We start from the raw sequence: 24,198 nt of genomic DNA, 5'->3' as shown, positions 1-24,198 counted from the left end.
AAACTGCCTGTGTCGGAACGCATGAGCAACAATCAGATGGAGCTGAATCCCTAAATGGAGCTTTGTGTAGCGAGCATAAGGGCCAAGTCGAGGAGCGGCAGACGGTATGACCAGCGATCCTAAGATGGCGGCAAGAGAAATAACAACGGAGCATGTACGGAGCTCCCTGATGAAAACTGGACACTTGGGCAGCGGGGAACGGTGTGCACTGCGATAGCGCTGCGGCGACCTGTGAGGCTGCAACTGAGTGGGAGATATACGTTTCCTGGTAAGGCACCCGAGCTACACTACCTGCGCCATAGCAGATCTTGCAAAATGGCAGCCCTAGGACTTGTGTGTACATATAATATGCATCGCTGCGGGGATATATGAGAGCAACCAGCAGGGACTGTACTGAGGCATAGCCCTTAATCACACAAGTTCACAATCGTCCTGGAACAGCACTCTGCGACAATGCCCAGCTACTGCATCACATCCCGACACCAGCGCGCCTTACAACATAGCACTCAGTCACTGGCGCTCTTACTTGGAAGTTTCCCGTGTTGAGACGTCTTCACCATTGCTAGACAGACCCTGCACTGTGCCCACTCACGGCATGCACTGCCGCCGTGCATCAACCAAAACGTTACTAGTAGAGGCTGACCCATATAGAAGTCAATCAACTGCGCATGGTTAAATACTGCCTTCATCTACAGGTGGCGCTGGCCCTATATTCATGTGCCTCTCAGCATCGACATGGCGAAGTAGGTGGCTACTGCAGCGATTGTAGCTACTGGTGGCTCTGTCCTGCGAGATGCACCGGGCATTTTCACCGCTAGCAAGCCATTGGGTGTCAGCGACCTCACCATAGCTTCGTGTTACACTACTGTATTGCTGACATAACGGGGACCGTACGACTACACATAAACATTGCTATTACTACCGGCGTTGATTCTGAGATGCGGCATCACGCAAACAAGATTGACCATCACTCTGCAAGTCCAATTGCACAGTGTCTTAAAACCCACTGCTGACCCGATCACCCTGCCACCAGGGGTAAGCCAGACAAACAACAGTCGAAATTGTCATTCGACACCAGGCGCAATCCAAAGGGGGCGACTGCGCATTCAGATACTGAATTAGATGCGAAGCAGGCAACCAGCACAGTTATGGAAACAGCCCTTCAAGCTATACAGCAAAGCCTACAGGTCATTAAAGGAAAACTGGAATCACTCACCCAGAGGGTGGACAGCATATCAAGCAAATTGGATAAACAAGGCGCACGGCTCGATGCGGCAGAGGAGCGTATAACTGCAGTAGAAGACGAAGCCCACTGCACATTGCGCAAGTGTACTGACATGGAGAAGATCCTGGAGGTTATTAAAAGCAAGGCATAAGATTTGGAGGGGAGATCGCGACATAACGTACGCAACGCGGGAATTCCTGAAAGCTCGAACACAGGAAGAATGGAAACCTCGAACACAGGAAGAATGGAAACCTCTGTGGAAGACATGTTATGTGCGATATTCGGAGCCGACAACTTCTCATCAGTGCTGATCATTGAACGAGCTTACAGATCGGTGGCAGCCACCATCAGGTGCCCCGCCACGGCCCATAATTGCCCAGGTCCTAAATTACAGGGACTGCAACGCCATTTTAAGGCTTGCCCGGGAAAAACAACAAATCAACTACCAAGGCAATACCTGCCATTTTATCCGGACTTCATAATGGCGGTTCAAACAGCTCGAAGAGATTTCAATCCTACCAAAAAGAAGCTACGGGATCTAGGAATGGAGTACGCGATGCTGTACCCAGCCAGATTAAGAGTGACATACGATGAGCGTGTGTCAATACTACAATCACCGAAAGCAGCGCAGGATTTCATCAAGAAATCAATCATCAGAAGGAAGACACAAGGCAACAGAGAGACGGAACAGGACTCGGATTAGGCTGCACACAGCTATAGACTGCTCATCCGGTGCAGGTCCATCAACTACTCTGATAAGAATAGGATGTCATGAGGGATAAACAAACTCTAAAGCCTGTGCCGTACTAAATTTGAGCGCCATGTCAACTGTCTAAACCGGGGTACGCTTTGTAAGGGTCACCTGGCGGGCATACGTTGTGCCCCCAGAGCCTGGAAGATTGATTGCTACACTACAACGCGGCTGGCTAGTAATAGCACACATCAACCCGATATGGGCTGATACAAGGTATGGACTGATCTTCACTGGCGGTAAGTCATGAAGAGCATACACCTGTGACTGTCCAGTATATGCAGCAAGACTGATGGGCCTGCGAACATTTTAAAGGGGTAGACTTTCACACTATTTTTGCAGACCTAAAGCCTTTGCCTGTTGACTGGACATTACTATTAGTCTATTGCACACTTTCAAAGGGACAAGAGATAGGCGGGCACGGTTGTATTGACAATATGTGACGGCCACAGTGAGTGATCACGTAGGATTCTGTGTCTGTGCATCATCCCTACAATTAGACACTCTTTTCCTTACGGAAACCTGGCTAACGCCCCATTCAGATGCAGATATTGTGAGCATGCTACCCAAGGATTACCTTATACACCATCAAAATAGAACAAATGGCATAGGAGGCTGATTAGCGATTATTTATAGGAATTCCATTACTTGTAGGTTACAAGAAGGAGGGATTGAGGACTGTGAAAGTGTTTACTTCTCACTCCAACTGAATCCCAATAAATCCATGTCTGGTCTTCTGATTTACCGCCCGCCGGGGGCCACAGGTAACTTTGTCAGATCACTACTGGACACCACCACTTCCTCTTGCACCGTGACCCCCAACTTCATCCTGCTCGGCGACTTAAATCTTCATTGCGAGGACAGTACCAATATTACTGCGAGGGACCTTATCTCAGAACTGAAAGCACTTGACCTCCATCTGCTCAACTCAGAGGCAACCCACACCAAGGGTCACCTCCTTGATCCCATATTTGCCAATTTTACAAAAATTGAAATTCACCCTGCCCTCCCTCTCCCCTGGTCTGATCATTTTCTCATTCCTTTTATGTGGCAAATCACTAAACCCATTTGCCACTTGCAAACGTCTAGAGAACGCGACAGACCATGGTCAAAAATACCTCTTGAAGAATGGACACAGGAGCTGATACGATCTACCCCCTTTGCAGATCCTGATCCTGTGTTAGCTAACGATAATTTCACCAACTGGATTATTTCCACCTTGGATATAGTCGCCCCAAAGTTAGATCTAAAGAAAAGAAATACCACTTTTAAAACACCTTGGTTTTCACAGGAACTCAGGAACCTTAAGAAAATCTGTAAAATCCATGAGCGTAAATGGAGGAAAACATGGGATCCCATTACCAAGGATGAATACAAAGCAGCGATGAGGACCTATAAAGCGGCGCGGAAAGCAGCCCTAGCCTCCTTTTTCGATAAAAAAATTAAAGCTGCCTCTAACTCTTCTCGCGAGACCTACAAAATAGTTAAAGAGCTCCTCACCATACCCACCACTCTCCCAACTCAACAACCCACAACTGACAGATGTAACCAAGTAGCCTGTTTCTTTCAAAATAAAATCATCAAGATCCTACAGTCACTTCCCCCTCCACACGATGACAATCTCCTGACGGTCCCATCAATCACCGTCAGTAGCCCTACTTTAGATAATTTCAGCTTACTTTCTGAGGACGTTTTTGTAAAAACCCTTTCAGACTTGAAAAGCGGCTCCCCTAATGATCCTGCACCTATCCACATTCTTAAACAAGTGGGACCCACCATCTCGTTCCTGGCCACCAATCTTATTAATGCTTCGTTTAATCAGGGAGTGGTTCCTCCTAATTGGAAACATGCTATTGTTAAAGCCCTGCAAAAAAAACCGGGTATGGACCCCACAGATTTGACCAACCTCCGTCCAATTTCACTCCTTCCTGGTTTAAGTAAGATAGCAGAGAAGGTAGTCAACAAGCAATTGTCTGCCTTCCTTGAAACTAACAATCTTCTTCGACCCACTCAGACAGGCTTCCGCCCAGGTCAAGGGACGGAAACAGCCCTTTTGAAGGTAGTTGAGGAGGCAAGATGCATCTTAGATTCAGGAGGATCAGTGTTACTGATTCTCCTGGATCTAAGCGCTGCATTCGATACGGTGGACCACAAAACCCTCATCAAACGCCTCTCCGGTTTGGGTGTAAAGGGCACAGCCCTTAGCTGGCTCTCATCGTTCTTAAAAGATAGAACATTTCAGGTCAGTGAAGGAAATGTGCGATCCGACATCTTCCCTCTCCAGTGTGGGGTCCCTCAGGGCTCTTCACTGAGCCCTACACTTTTCAATATATACATGGCCCCCTTGGATGACGTGGTCTCCCCTTTTGGGATAAAAGCCGTCACATACGCTGACGACACCCAAATGATTGTATCACTCTCCCTGGAAGAGGACAAGGTAAAAAACCTTCATGACTGTTTAGAGGGCATCCATGCATGGATGTCCGCTTCAAGGCTTAAGCTCAATGGTTCGAAAACTGAGCTTATGCTGTTGGGAAACAAAATATCTTCCCTTCCATCTGCCATGTGGCCAGCATGCTTTGGTCCTCTCCCCCAACCCAAGACTGAATTAAAAAGTCTAGGTTTCTGGCTTGAACAGGACCTTTCCCTCAAAACGCAAGCGAAAAAGACAGCTGGGACTTGTGTGGGGTTACTGCGGTCCATCAGAAAGATCCTCCCTTTACTTCCAGGACCCTCTCAGAAATTGCTTGTTCAAGGTCTAGTCTTATCAAGACTAGATTATTGCAATGCTCTCTTTTTTGCTGCCCCGGAATCCACGATCAACATTCTGCAAAGAACACAGAATGCCGCAGCCAGGATTCTCACTGGGACCTCTCGTAGGGTCTCAGCTAAACCCGCCCTCAAGGCACTACATTGGCTGCCGATCCGTGAAAGGGTCAAGTTTAAGGCCCTCTGCACGGCCCATAGAGCCTTGCATAATCAAGGGCCCCCAATGCTAAAAGACATGATCTTTCCATACAGACCCAATCGGCCCCTTCGCTCAGCTCAAGGCCATCTGGCCACGGTCCATAAAATCAAAAAAGCTCGGACTGGAGGACGCCGTTTCTCGGTCACTGTGGCCACCTCCTGGAATGCTCTGCCATTTCACCTCCGCTCTGAGGCCAATCTGCTGAAATTCCGCAAGCTCCTAAAAACCCACCTTTTCCTGCAGTAATCTTCTTCTCCCTGTCTTCCCCCCTCAGGAGTTCTGCAAGACCAGCGCTGGGACGCTTACGGGCAGCCATGCGCTATATAAGTCCCAAATTTCATTTCATTTCATTTCATTTCATCCCCAGAAGTCACATACAGATTAACTGGTATCTATGTCTACATGTTCAGAAGGGGCAGGTGGAATTGTTGACAGCGCGCCACTGACCATGTCTGTGGCAGACAGCTAGTTATTGCTCTTATGATATTTACCATAATTCTTGTAATGACATACACCCGATTTGATAGCGAAATACCTGACCACATCTGCTGAGGTGGATGTTGATGTGTGTACTCGGCGGATCCCCCCTCCCCCCAAGAGGGAGTTCCCCATCACAGTTCTAGTTCTGTTGTCAATGTTGGCATGGGAATGGCTTTGGTGTGATTGGGATGCCAATGTGGGAGGGGGTGGTGGGGTGGGGAATGTTTGTTGTTTCACAGGCTACCTAAACTGCATTGCATTACAATGTGCCACATCAATTATAACCAATTGTTCAACACCATGCTATTTACAGTCACAGTGATAGCCCGAGACCTACATAATCAACGAGATCATGTCCCAGGTATAGTTCACACTAGCGAATATGGATAGACTACAACCCTCACAACTTAATTTATTGTCATGGAATGCTCTGGGGTTGAATAACCCAAAAAAGATACGCCAGATATTTGCATATCTGGATAGATTACACATACATATAGCACTTCTGCAGGAGTCGGACATCCTCATACTCCTTCTATTCTAGAGGCGTGGTAATATTGGTCAAAAAGGGAACGTAATTTCACATAGAACATACCAAAGTTGATGATATTGGCCAGTATATTATAGTCACGGGCTTCTTCAAGGGCATCGCACAGGCATAATAAATACATATGGCCCAAATGTGGATGATGCTGGATTTTCTAAATCGTTATGAACAAAATGGAGGCCCTACCTGACATGACGCTATTGTGGGGCGGTGATTTTAACTGATCATTGAATGAGCATCTAGACAGATTGGATTCCTCCAGAGAGTCACACAGACAAGCAGTGACGGTGATGCAAAATATCATGTCAGAAGCTAACCTGGTAGATATCTGGAGGGCACAGTACCCATATCACAGGTAAGCCACATACCATTCCACAGACCACAGTAGTTGGTCTCGAATAGATTACTGGATAGGGACAGAGGAGATCATGAACTGGACCAGACAAATTAGACACCTGCCTAAAACACTTTCAGATCATAAGCCAGTACTGCTAAGTATTGAGCTTCCTCATTACACGCCACCACCTTATGTGTGGAGATTTAATGCCAAAGCACTACTAGACCCCTTATATTCTGATACCATAGCACAAGCGATTATTGATTATTTTGCTCTAAATCAGGCCTCCACTGACGATGCTAGCTTATTATGGGAGGCATTTAAAGCTACTATTCGCCGTGTCTGTATTAGTACTAATGCGGGCATGCTCAAGGACATCCGAGCTCAACTCACTCGAGAGCGTCGACTTGATGCCTTAGAACTAGAATATGAACAGACATAACCTGTCCCTCCTCAGTGATATTAGGACAGTTATGTCAGAATATCAAGAATTTGCGGAGGACGAACTCAAATACATTTGAAAATGACACACAACACGCACCTATGGTGAGGGGGGCAGACCAGGACATAATCTGGCACGCGAAATATGTGCAGGGCATAAGGCGCATACAGTACTTTCCATAAAAGACGATGCTGGCACATCCCACTATGATACAAAGGGCATATTACGAGCATTCATGGACACATACGGTGATCTTTATGCGTCGCGAGAAACGGCAACCCCATCAGAAGTTATGTCATATCTGGAAGATGTAGCATTGGCCTGGCTAACAGATGCACAGAGGGAGTATCTAGCGCAACCCGTGACGGTAGAAGTCACAGAAATAGTTAAGTCTCTTCCCAATGGTAAGGCCCCGGGACCGGATGGCTTTACAAGCGAATTTTATAAAGCATACATAGACCTGCTTGCACCTCACCTTGTACAAATGTATGGCGACACCCATAGCGATCAGATACTCCCCCTATGCTAAGAGAGGCCATGCTCATTGCTCTACTGAAACCAAATAAAGATCCAGAGAAATGTGAATGAGACAGGCCCTTATCCCTAATGAACAAAATATTGGCTGCCCCCTGTCTCCCTTACTTTTTGCCATTGCTTTAGAACCACTGGCATGCTAAATACGGCAAGGTCATCAAATTGCTGCTCTGAAGTTTCTACAAAGGCCACTTAATATCTCACTACATGCAGATGATATGGTGCTCCATGTTAAAAACACGGCTACTAATCTATCCCTGCTGCTCAGAGAATATATCAAATTTGGGCGTCACTCCGGTCTTCAAATTAACTGGGCTAAATCCATCATTATCTCATTGGCAGACCTCCTCATCCACATCAGGTAGAATACCCTCTTGAATGGCAAACAGAACCTGTCAAATATCTTGGGGTGTGGTATCATCGTGACCCGGAAATGGTTATCCGTGCCAACTATGGGACTACAATTAGTAAAGTTGAAGAAAAAGTGGAACGATGGATACACTTACCCTTATCATTGGCAGACCGACTGGCCATTGTTAAAATGGCCGTACTTCCTAAATTCCTGCATCTCTTTAATAACATTCACATTACCCCGCCTAAAGCCATGTTGCAAAGACTGACTGCTGTAGTAACTTGCCTCATATGGGCAGGCAAACAGGCCCGCATTGAACTGCGAGCCTTAACATTACCGTTCTCTAAAGGAGGCTTCAAGGTCCCGGATTTCCTGCTCTATTACATATGCGCCCAACCACAACACGCGCACTTTTGGCATCATCCCATTCCATATATGCCACATCGAGATTGAAAACGGGACGCGCATCCTATTCCACTGAATGCTATCCTTCCACATCGGCGGGCCCGCATTCATTCACATGCAATTAACACCATTGATACAACCAATGCAGTTTGGCAAAAGATGGGAAAACTAGCAAATTAGCTGCCACTTTATGCGCTGGCGATGCCATTACTTTTCGACCCAGGGTTATCAGTTACCCAAGAAAAAGTAGGAACAGACTTGCTACAATGGGTGGGTATTGATAAGATGGGAGACCTATATGATAACGGCACATTTATAGAACCTCAAGATCTAATGTACATTAGCAATCAGACGCTTCTATTTCAGTTTACTTACCACAGACTAAAAAGCGCCATTAAGAAACTATACCCTGATTATCCTCGTAAGCCGAAACAGCTTAATATTCTGCAAATGCTTATTACTTCGCCAAGCAGCTCTCATATGGTAACACGGCTGTATACACATCTTCAAGACGATATCGATAACGATACCCATAAGGCCTTAACACGATGGAACAATACACTTGATACTCCCCTCACAGTGGACGAATGGGTCATCTGTTGCAACATAACTGGTATGCTCACACCGAATAGCAATCTACGCATACTTCACTGTAAATACCTACATCAAACCTACCATACTCCAGCTCAGCTACACAAATATTGTCTTCGTACAGATGCTAGATGTAAAAGGTGTGGAGTAGATACTGCCAACTTTATTCACCTCGCATGGGACTGCCCTTCCATAAGAGCATACTGGACTGAGACTAAGCAACTCCTGAGTACTATGCTGCAAGTTCCTATTGACTGTTCAATTCGTACATGTCTACTAGGCCTAGTCAATAATGTGAGATCCACTAAACGTAAATTTTGTATCATAGCGCTACTTTTGGCTAAACGTAGGATATGGTTATGTTGGGGTAGCAGGGATATTCCACGGGCCAAGTTATGGATTAAGGACATGGCTTATTGTAAAGACACTCTAAAACCATATGAGGAAGAGTTGCTAACGGGATCCAAACCCAGGGATTATTGGATATATCTGGTTACTTATCTCCAGGCACACCCAATTGTATAGAGGGGAGTTGATCTATAAGGTGTGGATGTATGGTTGTTGTTACAATGGGCAATTGGAACTGTAATGTATGCCTAAACTATTTAAATGGAAGCCTGTAAGTTTCTTTGTTTTCGAGCAATGTATGTGTTTGACAAAACTTATAAATAAACGTATAAAAAATTTAAAAAAAATTTTTTTTTTAAGTTTTCATGCAGAAACTGTTTTTTCCCTGCTTATGTTTTTAACTTTCTTCTGTTCAGTAATACTTTGCTTTCATTCTATTTAGATAACAAAATGTTCATGGGTGGTGTGACATTTTAAGAACCAGGATTGTATCTAGTTGTTAAACCAAAGCCACACCTTTCCAAACCTGATGGATAAATTGAAATGTACAGTAGATATTTGCAAAATGACATCAATGGCTAGTCTTATTAATGCATCAGTTCAGATATTTATTTGGAAAAACAGCAAGCTTAGCTCCAGGATGGATCAAGTAGACCGCCGTCTGACTAACTTCAAGTGGGCAAAAAAATATGCAATATTGTGCACAAATGTAACATAGATAACATATGAACAGGATTTGAGCTAAACAAAATGGAAACAGAGCACAACAAAACAAGTTAGCTCTTCTGATCAGACTCTTTTGCCAGAGGTCTACAGGATTGTATACAATGATAAGCATGCGGACTCCAATGCCAGCAAGTCCTTTAAGAGTCTTTCTAGAAGACCTCAAGGGAGTAACGTTCTTCCTTTTCTTATCTAGCAAACCCTTCTTTTCAGACAAAGAAAGATATTGAAGATGAAAAGCAATCCCCATGAGAATGCAGGTGCACATATACTTTGGTCACCTCTGCTTTACTTTGACTCAACAGTGGCTGATTGTTGGGTTGCTGGTTAGAATATTCTGCAAATGCTTATTAGTTCGCCAAGCAGCTCTCATATGGTAACATGGCTGTATACACATCTTCAAGACGATATCGATGACGATACCCATAAGGCCTTAACACGATGGAACAATACACTTGATACTCCCCTCACAGTGGACGAATGGGTCATCTGTTGCAACATAACTGGTATGCTCACACCGAAAAGCAATCTACGCATACCTCACTGTAAATACCTACATCAAACCTACCATACTCCAGCTCAGCTACACAAATATGGTCTTCGTACAGATGCTAGATGTAAAAGGTGTGGAGTAGATACTGCCAACTTTATTCACCTCGCATGGGACTGCCCTTCCATAAGAGCATACTGGACTGAGACTAAGCAACTCCTGAGTACTATGTTGCAAGTTCATATTGACTGTTCAATACGTACATGTCTACTAGGCCTAGTCAATAATGTGAGATCCACTAAACGTAAATTTTGTATCATAGTGCTACTTTTGGCTAAACGTAGGATATGGTTATGTTGGGGTAGCAGGGATATTCCACGGGCCAAGTTATGGATTAAGGACATGGCTTATTGTAAAGACACTCTAAAACCATATGAGGAAGAGTTGCCAACGGGATCCAAACCCAGGGATTATTGGATATATCTGGTTACTTATCTCCAGGCACACCCAATTGTATAGAGGGGAGTTGATCTATAAGATGTGGATGTATGGTTGTTGTTCCAATGGGAAATTGGAACTGTAATGTATGCCTAAACTATTTAAATGGAAGCCTGTAAGTTAATGTGGGGAATGTTATGATATGGAAGGTTGGGTGGGGGATTCGAGGACCTGTAGTTGCTGGTCGAGGGATCAGGGATGTGACATACTGGTGGCATATACTTGGTACCTATAAGTAAAAGTAGGTACCTCATCACGAGGAACCTCCTTCTTTTCATTAGCAACGAGCGGGAGATCAGTGCGCCACCAGTTTTCCACATCCTGTGCGGCTCCGGCTAAATCTGAAGTGCTTCAACTCACCAGAGCAAGCGAGCGGCCAGGCCGAACTGCGGCGAACTCCTACGGGCATGGCCAAGTCTGCTGTGCTCCAAAGCATTGATTGGACTGCGGCTAACTCCAATAGCCGCAGTTTCCTCTGATGGGCTTAGTCGACCCCTATGTGCACAGTTTGGGCAGGTGAGGAGAAGCCCAGTGCTCTAACTGCCTGTAGGGTGCTGCTCTTGACTGGCTTCGCCCCCGAGAACAGTGCTGCAACACCTAGTCTCTGTGGCATCATTTTGCTCTGGATCCACCATTTGGATTTGGTGCAGCTCCAGGAGTCTGCTCGCTGCTCAGTGGGCGTGTCTAAAGGTACAGACTGGTTTCTGTAGTTTGGCTGTCTTCTGCCTGACGTCAGTTTGGCCGCCATCTTTATTACTGGCACATCAATTAAGGTGTCGTCATTTTCTGTGTGGGCAAACCGTCATATTACTGCTTGCATGCTGTCATCACAGTGGGTATTGGAAAACCCAGCGGCCATTTTTTAAGGAGGTTTCTGTACAGAGTTCAGTATTTACTTTTTCAGTGAAAGAAAAAATATAGCGCCCCCCCCCCCCCCCCCCCCAACATATTTTACTTGGTCTTGGTTTAAAACGGTTTTTGGTTACCAATATGGAAAGCGTGTGTGTACCTCTGCCATTTTCTGTCTGTGCCTGGCATACCTCCTTTGTGTTGGACTCAGTGGAAAGAAGCTTTTGAAACATATTTGGATGCAATTGATGGAGACACGTTTACTAATAAAAAGAAGAAAGCTTTACTTATCCACAACTTAGGTCCTAAAAACACTACCTTTACAGGAGGTAATAGTACAGATGTAGCAGGAAGGAGCATCTGGGGAACTGGCCGCAGTAGATGTAGTGGATGACTACGCTTCACGCTACGGTAAAAACCCTTGACAAAAGATTTCACCATCTAAGAACGTTGTATTTGAGCAACACAAGTTTTTACAAAGAGCACAACGTCCGGGTGAATTGATAGAGGACTATGCATCAGTATTAGGTCAATTGCCCATTACCTGCAATTACAGAGATTTTAAGGATTACATCATACGTGATCAATTAATTGAGAAAACTCATAACAAGAGTATCCAGGAAAGATAGTTGTCCACAGATGATCCAAGTTTAGAAACGGCTATCACCATTGCCAGATCTGTTGAAAATTCAGATGCGTACTTTAAAGAATTTGCAGACCAAGGGGACTCCAGCACTTCTAAAGCGGTTATTGTTGTCTTGGGGAAAGCACAAAAGGATGTGAAAAAGTACACTCCAGGGGAGAGAGGGAAAGAAGTTGGAGGGCAAGCGGAACAAAAATTATGTTATAGCGTGCTTCAGATGTGGGAGTCACAACCATGTGGCTTCTTCCAAGAATTGTCTGGGGTCATCCGTCACATATTTTAAATACAATTGATAGGGGCATTTTGCGAGAATGTGCATAAACACATGCAAATCGGAAGTATATCAGATAGATGAAACTACATTTGAGAGAAAGGAAGATGTCGTCCCAACTATTATACTTGGTAGTAGGGATGTATGTGTCACTGATGAGAGTTTGGGTGATGAGGATGAGACGGTGGTAGGAGAGTTGAATCTGTTTCACAGTAAAACACCTTTTTGCAATGTATGGATTAATGGGACCAGTGTATGCCTTATGGGCGATTCAGGATTACCTTTCACATTAATAGATCCTGAAGTTTTTTCGATGTTCAAACCTCAAAGACTTCAACCATCCAAAGTGAAAATGTGTGCATACAAGTTAAGAAGATTGAAGTTGAAGGTCAATTTGAGGGACTCCTGGAGTTTGAAGGGAAGACAGCTCATGGGATCATGTTTGTGGCAAAGGAAGGTTCAAATTTATTGGGATGGCATGACCAAGGGGAATTAGACATAATTTTGAAACCCAGTACGAGGTCTAGGTCGGATTTGGTACCAACATGTTTGAATGGGTCTGCTTCCTGCGAGTGGGTTATGAAGTTTCCCAAAGTTTTTACCAAAGAGCTTGGGAAATTGTCTGGGTTCAAGCATAATTCTATATTAGGAACAGGTTCTATTCCAGTTGAACACAAAGTGTGCAAGATACCATTGTCGTGAAGAGATGACCTGCGCAGGGAACTTGATAAATTGTGTAGTCTAGATGTGATTGAGCCCATTAGGAGTTCGGAACGACTGGCCCCTGTGGTTTTTGCACGTAAAAATGACAAATCTTTGCGTGTGTGTGTTGATTTGCGCAACCGTAATCATAGTATTTGGGTGGATAGGGAACCCCTGCCTATTAATGGTGAGCTGCTGAGTACTTTGGATATGTCTGTGGCATACCACCAAGTGGTTTGTGTTAAGAATCTAGGCATTTAACTACATTTGTCACGCCTGAATGTGCTTTTCGGTTCATGCGCTTGTCATTTGGGTTGGCATCAGCTTCGTCTGTCTTTCAAAGGCTCATGAGGCAGATATTGTTGTGCGGGAGTTTGTTACTTTCAGGGCGGCATTTTAATTTTTGGTCAGAATTTGAACACCACAATGGACATTTAAACAAGGTTTTAAGTATATTGCAGGAAAAGGGAATGACCTTGTTGGAAGACAAGTGTAAAATCGAGCAACTAGGAGTTGACTATTTAGGCCACTATATATCAATCTGAAAAAGGCATTAGTCCCAAGATGAAGTTGATAAAAGCTGTGTGTGGAGGAGGTCCCGGTTCATGGTAACAAAGATCAGCTGAGATCCTTTTTTGGGCTTAGCTGAATACTACTCAAAGTTTGTACTCCCTTGTGCTAACAAACTAGCCCCTTTAGAGATTTGATAAAAAAAGGGAGTAGTGTTTGTGTGGAATGATGAATGCCAGGAAGCGTTCAACAGGGTGCGGTCAGACATCGTATCTGCACGTCCTTTGAAGTTGTTCGATACCAGGGATAGTAGCATCAATGTCACAGTTGTGAGCAAATTCGGTCTTGGTGCTGTACTCATGCAGAAGAGGAGTAATGGTAGAGAGGACGTAATTGTATTTGCTTCCTGAGCACTTAAGAGGAGCAGAGCATTTGTATTCTACCATTGAAAAAGAAGCCTTAACGTTGAGGTGAGGAACTCAGCATTTTCGCACGTATGTATGGGGTGTTTCTTTCTTCTTAAGAACTGTCACAAACCATTAGTAGAACTATTCAACACAAAAAGGGGTGATAAAGACACTCCCAGGATTGCTAAGTAGAAATATCGATTGCAGGAGTTCAAGTCTGACATTGAATATATTCCTGGTAAAATAAACATCAAGGCTGATTTTTTTTTCTCGAATGCCATTGGATGATTTGAATGAGAGTGTGGAATGGGCCATTGATGGAGACGATGAGTTGGTGTGTTTAGCAAATTCCATTAATAGTGTGTTGCACTATTAATGAGCCCCCACTTTGGCATAGTAGGTCCTCTACCCAAGACCCTGAGGCTGCTGCTGCTAAGGCTGGAACTTGTAATGGAACACAGCCCCCTGACCACAGGCCCGTTCACAAAAGGGCTGAGAGAGCAGAGAACACCCTGAAAGCCCTACTTATGGAAAAAGGACTTCTTCTGGACACACTGAAAAGGTTTCAACAACTTCTTCTCTTCCACAGACCGAAGCACTGTTGTGTTCAAATCGTCCCCAAAAAGCCGGGGACCCTCAAAAGGCAGTTTATGAATCAAGGCCTTCTGAGCAGCCTCAAAATGCCAAGTCTTTGTCCACAGAGACCGCCTACCAGTCACCGCTGCCCCGGCAGCAAGAAGGCCCACAGCGTATCAAAAGTGACATCGGACAGAAACGGTGCCAAGACCTCTATCTGTGTCAAGATAGGAGCTGGATCCCCCTGATCCTGAAGATAGTCAAACAAATTCTAGAAATCCTTTATAAGGACCTGGGAGGCATAGGCAGAGTAAGTGATAGCTCAAATCTCAAAATGATATGCAGCATAGGAACGTTTCAAGGCCGTCTTCACCTTCCGTTCAACTGGATCAGCAGAGGAAGCCTCCTCAGAAGACAAAGAAGAGGAAGTAGCCATTGAGGACAAAACAGAATTGACCTTTGGAACCTGAGGGAACTGGACATCAAACTCCGCCACGCGATACCTCTTGCCCAAAAGGTGAGGAATCCCCTGCTTGGCGACCTCAAGCCATTCCTTGGCCAGAATATCCTTATTGACATCAAGTGAAGGCAAGTCATCCACCACTGTGGTACTATACTGGAAGTAAAACCCATCATCCGCCAAAGACTTAGGATCAAAATCCAGGACCTCATGAATATAGGCAAAGATGTACAAAATAACTGTACCCTGGATATATTACCCATTAGGGGAATTGCCCAAGTCCTCATCCTCCTCCCCTTTGGATTTCTTGGCAGAAGGCTCAAGCAGCGCAGCTTGAACAGCATAATTAATCAAATCCTGCAAATCCTACCTGGAAATCTGCAATAGGTCATCCTCCTGCAAGTCTTTCACATTATTCCATTTGGAAAGAAACTTGGCAGGCACCGTGACCTAATCTTCAACCGCCAAGGCAGAAGGTCCAACCACCAAACAGGAACCAACAGAGCGAGAGGAAGTGCCAGCAACTTCCCATAAATACCGCCTCTCAGCAATCAAGTCTCAAAATCCACGAGACTTGAATTGGCAAAAAGACAGCCCCACATACACACAAGACATGGCCGCGGGAACCGGGTGCTACTGAAAGCCCGAAGCACCGGAACGGCCCGTCAACCGAATGCAGAGAAAGCTGCCCGCCCCAGCCATGCACATGAGCGGGGAGCGCGTCGGAAAACATAGCAGGGACGCGACCGACTGGAACACCAGTAAGGCTAGTGTCATAGCAATCACACACAAACTAAAAATAAATAATGAAAAGGAAACACACTGCATTGAAGCCCCGACACAGATGAAGAAAAACCAGCACTCCGACAGCACATCACACAGGAAAAAAAACAGGCATTGTGGTGGGTGGGAGGGGTTTATATAATGAACATGAAAGAAATTCTAGCGTTTTAGAGTAGCCTGTCAGGAGGCAGGATTGCCTCACTTGTGTAAGGACTGGGACAAGGAGGGCATATGATGGGGTTATGAGGGGATGCAGGTTGAAACTCATGTCTATATTACTGGTGCACCTTTTCTCTACAACTATCCTGCTGCTCTGCCATATATGCTGTCTCAGCCCGCCGCCTTCTACTTTGCTGGAGCTTCCAGGCTGCAGTTGTGATCCTCCAATTTAACAACATTCTCATCCTCTTTGCCAGGGTCATCTGCTTTTCCTATGTCCTTACATTCTTTCTGTTGGATCTATCGATTTACCAATGGCACTCTGATGTACCAGCTGCCTACTAGGCAACTCATGTCACACACCTCTCAACCACTGATGTACCAGCTGCCTACTGGGCAACTCAAGATACACCTCTCAACCGCCTGGTGTACCTTTGTTTGAGGCTTTATATAATTGAATACTGTTACGTGTGAATCTATTATCAAGTTATGTATCTGTGCGGCTACATAGACAGTTCCAAAAATATGCATTCTCAGAGATGCAGTGATTTGCATCCCTTCAAAAATACAATATTCATATACTTGAAAAAAGCTACTTAACTTTAGATGTATATAGATAGCCTACAATGGTGCTTACATTCATCCACTAGCACATAAACTGATTCTACCAGGGAGCAAGTTTACTTACTGACTAATTAAAGCACTACAACTGAACTAATCATTTGCATGATGCTCACTACATTGCTTTCTTTTACTTATTTACTTGAGCAACATTAAAGTGTGTTACTGAAATGCTGTACAAAGGAAGATGGTGCTACAAAACACGATACACAAATTTTATGGCTGTGAAAAAATAAACGTGCGATTGAGATATTGTACAAAGGTGCTGCTGTGAGCCGTATAAACAGCGACTACAGACGGTATGGTACGTAAAGGTTGTTTCACACGTGACATTTCAAATGTAGTACAAGTTATTACTCTTCTTTCTGATGGACTACTCTACAGGGTATTTTTAAACTGGGTGAGTCCGCAGCAAGGCCTGATGTCAGTAGGCTGTGAGTTACACTGAGTGTTACCAAGGAGGTAAAAGATTTTAACTTATGCGGCTGCATTTGGTGATCTAGGTGTGACCAGAAGATTCTAGTTAGCAAATTTCAGGTTTCTAGTGTGGGTTGTATGTAGTGAGTCAAGATTTCAGCTGCATACTTTGAAACTAGTTAATAACTTACAGTTTTGCTTACAACAACCTGAATTTGTGTGGAAATAATGTGTTAACAGTATGTCTGAGGAGGTTAAGTAGAGTTCGGGTGGTAAAGATAAATACTTTGTCCAATGGAGATAAGAAAATTTGCGGTAGACCTACGAGCAGGTTGTTGCAATAATCAAATTTACAAAGCACAAATTAATTCATTAAGACTTTAGTAGTATGACACGGTGCAAGAGAACATATTTTTATATATATTTCGTGCCAGATAGTGCGCTGCAGTAGGTAGTAGCATTCAATGTTTTGAAGGGCTGAGCAACATTCCAAGATTTCTAGCCAAGAGGAAAAAAGTCAGGGAAAGAGAATGGACACAGATACGTGATGGCGTAGGTGCAGATGAAGAAGGAATGTAGAAAACTACAATTTTGGAAAAGTTCAGCGTGAGAGACCTTGGGTGTTATCTGCATAAAGTGTATAGAAAAAGACACAAGAGAAAATCATGCCATAAAGGCAGGGTATTAAAAGAGCACAAAAGAGCCTCTGGGACTGAGTCATTTAGAAACTGCCTTGTAGTGAAGTTGGTAGAGATAACTGAGTCATATGCCACAAAAATAGAAGTAGTCAAAGAGTTGTGAGAGTTGTGAGAGGAGAAAGTGAAGTGAATTAGGATGAATGACAGTGTTAAATGCAGAATTCATACCTAAGACTATCAGTATAGATAATTGCGGTGAGCCACTGAGATAATGTTGATTACATGAGAGTTCAAAGTTAAGTTGCGTGAAGAGCACAGAAACCATACTGGAGGAGACAAGAATATCGTCAGAGGAAAGATTTACATTCAGATGAAAACTAGGCATTTAAGTAATTTTGAGAACAGAAACTATGCGGTAATTAGAGGTAGGGTCTGAAGTGGTTTTTTTTTATTTAAGTAATGGTACTACAACTGTAGTTTTGAAACAGAGTAGGCAGGTAGCATATGGTGGGGTGACTAAAAAGATATAAAGTAGATGAGAACCTTGGAGAAGAGAGCAAAAGGGGTAATAATTTGAGGCCTGATAGAAACAGATAGGGAGCATTATGGATTTGAAGATTTAAATTGTGCCATTTCCAAAGGCATGTTCTCATCTTGGTCTTCTTTAAACAACTGTCAGGCATGCCCTGGTGTTGCGGGTCTAGGGTATCAGATAATATTGTATACAAGGGATAGTCACTATCAAAAGTATGATGGTGGATTTTATTGAATTGATCAAAAGATGTGGTGCGTTGCCGAGGCGTGATATGGTGGTATTGGCCAAGGAACGCAATAAAGCAATCTGAAGTAAGTATAGGCAGCTGGGTGTCGGACATGGTGAGTAGTGAAGGAATCAATATTAGGAAATAAGAATGTACACGGATTTATAAATTAATTTGAGGTCGAGTTTTTCCATCACAGAGTGAGGGTTTGGACCGTGTGTTAACTAACAAGTGAGCAAAAAGTAATTGGGAAAGAAGAGCTTTCTATAGTCGGATGGTGTGTCTGAGGCTCAAGTAACCTAGCAGGAAAAGTGTGTTGGGCTCAAATCAATGACATGCACAGCAGTAGACAAAAGGAGGACATGTGTCTAACTCCTTTGGTTCAGGCATTGTAACAGCAATGTCTTCATAACTTTCCTGAATGCCCATAGATAAAAACACTCCTGTGAGAGACTGGGTGTTGATCCTGATCTCAAACCACGTAAAAATCCTAGTTAAAACTGGCCATAGACACAAATGTTGGAGTCACCACAAAACCTCCGGCAGTAGTGATCCACGGTGTTCAGTTTAGATCACAAATATTAAACTGCTGTGTAGTTTTCAATATACTCCTAAAGTAGCTGTTTCCGACTCCTCCATTTACTATTCCTACCATTTGCAATTAGACAATCTTGTTTTAAACTCCTGCGGCCCCTTTTTGACAACTCATGCAATGAGGGGGCGGGGGGACTTGCCTATACCCACTGCTGAACTTGGAAACCCCTAAAGATTTTGCATGTGTCCATCTTATAAACGTTTAGCTTGCAATGAAATCAGTAGCAGAAGGGCAGACAATCATGCAATCGAAAATGGCCCTGCTATCTTTTTAATGTTAGGTTTATGCAAACCAATATTACTCGTCTCAATTCTCTACTGTTCAGAAGCACAAGAATTAAATATCAATAGTAACTGTCTTCGATTGACTGCTTAATAACCAGTAATTACTCTCCCCACCCCGCGCAAACAGAACCAAAAAATCAAACGCTAGTTGATTTGGTCCCTGCTTTTTTTTTAAAATCTTATGCAAATTTATATAGCACCACTGTAATGTAGTTTGGGCACATATGACACGTTTCCCAGTCCATAACTGCACATTACGACTCTGGACTACTCGAAGGAAAAGGTAGAGTTTGAATTCAAATCAACCTTTACACGATAGCCCGCGCTTGTCACAACTTAAAAACTCCGAAGGGAGTTAATTTGGAAGGCGGTATAAGGTTTCTCGGGTACAGACCCGGGAAAATTATGTTTTATCGAAGATGAATAGGTAAAAAGTTTGGTTTATACCTTACAAAGTAGGTGAAGTATATAGTTAAATTGTTCTCGCAGTTTAAATGAATTTTAAGTTAAGAAATAAAAAAACGGACATTTTAAAAGTAGCCATTTCACAGGCTCGGAAACCGGGCAAGTCCTCAAAAAGTGGCGTACTTAAAATCATGTACGCAATACGTGTTTTCTACAACTAGTTACTGTAGAAATAACTTTAGAACATAAAAGCGGGTCTGTCCACAATGAAAAATATCTACGCCACTTCTCGTAAACGGACACTGAATTTTAACATTAAATCACATTTTTACACAAAACGTGCCTAAGCTAAACTTCCATTGAAGACGTTTATAAAGCTATACAAATGTTAATTACCAAGTCTATTTTCTCAGCATACATTCGATTCAAAAACGACGATTATAGGATTTAGACAACCCCACCCTCTGACGTCTCTTTTTCACTAAACCTCAGTGTTTCCCTAGTACTGTCCTGTCAGTGCGGCAGGGTGTCGACGTTTAGGTTACCTGCTCTTCTTCCGGTGTGAGCTGGGCAGCCATGCCGACGGCCGCGGCGTCCTCGACGGCCACTGTCGCCACTCTAGTCCGGGGATGCAAGCCGGGCCTCCGCCGCTACGAGCAAAAGAGGAAACCAGCTGCCTTTTGCCTTCCGCCAACGGATGCCTTAAATTCCCCCTTTTCGGATTTCCTTTCCAGCATTTCTGTATTTATTATATGTTTTTTAAAACTTTAGGTGCAAGGTTTGGAAAGGGGCGTGGGCTGACGTCTATAACATCTGGAAACGGAATGCCGTTAAAAAACAAAATAAAAGTCCAGTGGTCTGGTTGTAGAAGTCTTTCTTTATTTGTGTCTCTGCTGCAGGGGGCACGCTGTTAGTCAGTTCTCTCGCGCAGGAAACGCCAAATCCCGGATCGGAAAAATCAAGGCAGACTTTGCAGAGAAGTGTGCAATATTTCCATGAAAAATCGTCAGTTCCAGGTAGACAGCAGTCACTTTGGGAGCTCCACGCTCGACCCTTCACATTGCTCATGGGGAGCGAGCAAGAAACTAAACGTATATTTTAGGGTTTTTCTGCTTCCGGTGATGGTTTTTAATGGAGAAAAGCACCCTACGAAGGCTTAACTTTGGTGCCTTTTCTTGGAAAGCAGCATCGGCGTAGGCTAGAAACTGCAGCAGCCACCTCTTTTTCTTCCTCCGCCTCCTTCCTGCCTGCCTCCCTCCTCCCTCATCAACATTCTTCGCCTCCACCCCCCCAACTCAAACCATGACCGGCCTCCAGCTGTAGCTACGCCATTGAGAAATAGGAAGAGGCGAGAGAGTGCTTTCCATTCACAAAACATGCAGAGCAGAAAGGAGAATGGGAGATGCCGGTCGGATAGAGGAACCAAGAATCGGGAAGGTTTTAATTTACAAACCAGGCAGAGTGTAATCAAAGAGCTGATCAATTACACGCGTTATCAGTCCCACAGGACAGCTGATCAATGCATCAGACTCGCCTTTTGCAGGAACTAAACGTCCATGTGCTGTGTATAAAATGATACGTACTGGAGTTGAAATTGGTATGTGTTTGTCCGTTGCATAATGCAAGCTTGACGTTGTACATTTATATAGCATCTTTTTAAAATAAACATCGAAAAATCCAATAGTCCGGGCTTTTGGATAGTGAAAATCTTTTGATGTTTTACCCATATGTTTTCGGTTGGGTATAGCCAGATTCGTTCTGGAGCAGGGCTCGTTATCGTGGGGGCGGGGAAAAGGTTGTCCCTTAATCTGGTAGTAGTGACAGGATACTAACCCGGCTCAAACTTTCAGTGCCAGTCCATTTGCTTAGATGGGTGAACGTTGATGCCCTTTAAGGTTTTGTGCTAAGTGGGAGCACAAAGAATCACAATTTTTTCACCCAGAATGAGCACCTCTGTAAACATGGGTATGACACGTATTTTTTGTACATTTGACTGCATTTTCATTGTTTTGTGCCTGATTTTACTGCAACTGGAGGTGGACCCCAGAACAAAATCAAAGTGAGCGCAATGCATAATTCGCCCTACTAAAGAGACAGAAGGTTTGGATTCTATTAAAGCTGCAGAGGCAAATAATTCTTGTTTTTTTTACTGAAAACTCTAGCAGCAAAAAAGGAAGCAGTCCCAAGGTTATTAAGTAGTAGTGGTGTGACTTCACAATAGAACCATCAATCATAATATAGTGATGAGTACAATAAACCCTGCAGAGTAGCAAGCTTCCTCTTCTTTGCAATAACATATTTATTTATTTAATGCAATTTTTAAGTAGCGCAGACTTTACCCAAAAGTGTCAGAGCACTTCACAATAGAACCAAGTACGTTACATGAGGAGAATTTTACATATTTACATTTATTTATTTTGAAAGTTTTATAGAGCGCGGACAAGACCTTTGCGGGTATCAGAGCGCTTTACAGTAAATATGGGTTAATTTTATCATACATTGAGGATAAGCAAGTCAAATATACATAACACCGAAGAGCAAACCAAAAGCAAATCAACAGGATGCAGAGCAGTAGAGACCTGATGAGTTATGGTAATTCAATAAAGATAAGTAAGTGAAATATATATAACTTCAATGAGCAGACAAAAAGCAAAGCAATAAGGTGCAGAGCAAGGGCGGACTGATGAAGCATGGTAATGGCAAATAGATTGATTAGGATGACAAGTTTGATAACCGGTATGGAAGTTCTCACGGAATCTTAAGACTTTAAGTGAATTTTGCCATAAGAATGCTTTTTACTTCTGATTTGAAGTATGCAGTGGAGGGGTTCAGTCTTGTTTCTGGGGGAAGGGCATTCCATATTCTGTGTGAGATAGCTGCGTGCATTGTGATGTATGGCCTTATGCATCATGCACGCTATTTGAATTCTGGCTTCGAAAGGCAGCCAGTTTAGAGATTTTAGGTCAGGGGAGATGTGGGCCCTTCTTTTCGAGCCAGTGATGAGTCTCGCTGCCGCATTAGTAGAGTCTCTTAGGGGAGCTGTAGTAGCTTTGGGGAGACCGCAAATCGAGACACTTCCATAGTCTAGTCGAGGTAGAACTGCTACAGCGGGACTCCAAAAATCATTTCTAATCAGCACTTACCATTTCCCTGAAATCTTTAAACACACAACCATTCGTCAGTGGGGCCCATAACACTGCACGATTACTCTATTCACTTACACTTGACTTCAGGGCTTTTGGTGAATCACACTGGAGACATGCTGTAACATTTGGTGGAGTGTCTAAAACCCTATTTAAATCAGTTATTATTTACACCTACGGATTATTACATTTTACCATGGTTTTATTCAAACATTTAATTATTCAGACGCACCACCATAGTGGCAATGGATCTGCTAGAAAGAAAATTAGGCGTAGGAAAATCACAGGACCAGCTTTTAAAATTCCATTTTCCCAATTTTATTAAAAGCAAAACTTTGTTATGTCTGACATTTATGCATTGATTACTTCTTTATTCAGTAAAATCTTAAACTTTATTTCAAAATGATTATTTTATTTAGAGCTCAGGAAAAATCGCTTATTTTAGAAATCATTAAAAGTTTAGCAAAGAACAGATAGTTCCAAATTCATTCTCTCCTAACATCCCTAACTAACATCCTCATCTTATCCTTCAGTCCTGTAAAGCAAACAAAATAAATTCAAAGAGTTCTTACATCCAGGAGTCAATCTTCAGTCGGGCAGCACTTCGAGTGGAAATCGAAAAAGCGACACTTTTAAGTAAAATCAGGGGGTTTTATACACTAATTTCCTAACTTAATCTATCTAAAAAGTATCTATCATTACTTATTCGGATTCTGATTGGACAAATTCGGGGTGGGTGAGCATCCTCTCACCATTACAACATCATTTTCACAACGATTCAGCAGAAAAATAAAGGGGCTTTGTTTAAGACAGTCCGTGGCCTAGTCACATCCCCAAATCGCAACGTGAAGACTTTTTCCCAGGATCATAATATTCGAGCGTCCATGTTTGGCACCCATCCTAGGTTCCGGGGCAAGGCATCCTTGAACCTCTCTGAGCACAGGCAGTTCACTCTCTCTTGCAGGCTTTGGGCGCGCATGCGCTGTCCAGCTCTTGCTCACAGTTTACTCAGGCAGCCATTTCTAAAGTAGGCCTCAGAGGCCTCTTTCGGAACTATCATAGAAACAAACACAAATTTATGTTAAATATAGAAGTAAAGCCATTCTGTTTACCTCCCACCATACTAATGTTTCCCTATTAGTTGTTACCTAGCAAATAAGCTACATAAATGCATTTTATACTTACATATTCGATCACTTTTCAGGCACAAAACGTGTACAATAAGCACATTCAACTGCGTTTGTTTATTTTTAAGCTGTGCATTAATTCACAATACGATAACA

The 24,198-nt window shown here is 43.4% G+C and overlaps 1 protein-coding gene across 1 annotated transcript in view; it reads right to left on the bottom strand.

Annotated features, from left to right (window-relative positions):
- The window catches only part of PTPN9 (protein tyrosine phosphatase non-receptor type 9), a 393,690-nt gene extending 372,355 nt beyond the window's left edge, over positions 1–21,335 (bottom strand). Inside the window, exon 1 of the mRNA XM_078685089.1 lies at positions 20,318–21,335. Within this exon, the coding sequence (XP_078541215.1) occupies positions 20,318–20,350 (33 nt within the window). The 5' untranslated portion in view covers positions 20,351–21,335. The remainder of the gene's footprint in view (positions 1–20,317) is intronic.
- Positions 21,336–24,198: the final 2,863 nt, after the last annotated feature.

Source organism: Lissotriton helveticus, chromosome 3_2, assembly GCF_964261635.1.
Source record: "Lissotriton helveticus chromosome 3_2, aLisHel1.1, whole genome shotgun sequence".
In the NCBI taxonomy this organism is placed as follows: domain Eukaryota; kingdom Metazoa; phylum Chordata; class Amphibia; order Caudata; family Salamandridae; genus Lissotriton; species Lissotriton helveticus.
This window is presented reverse-complemented; position numbering and strand designations above follow the sequence as displayed.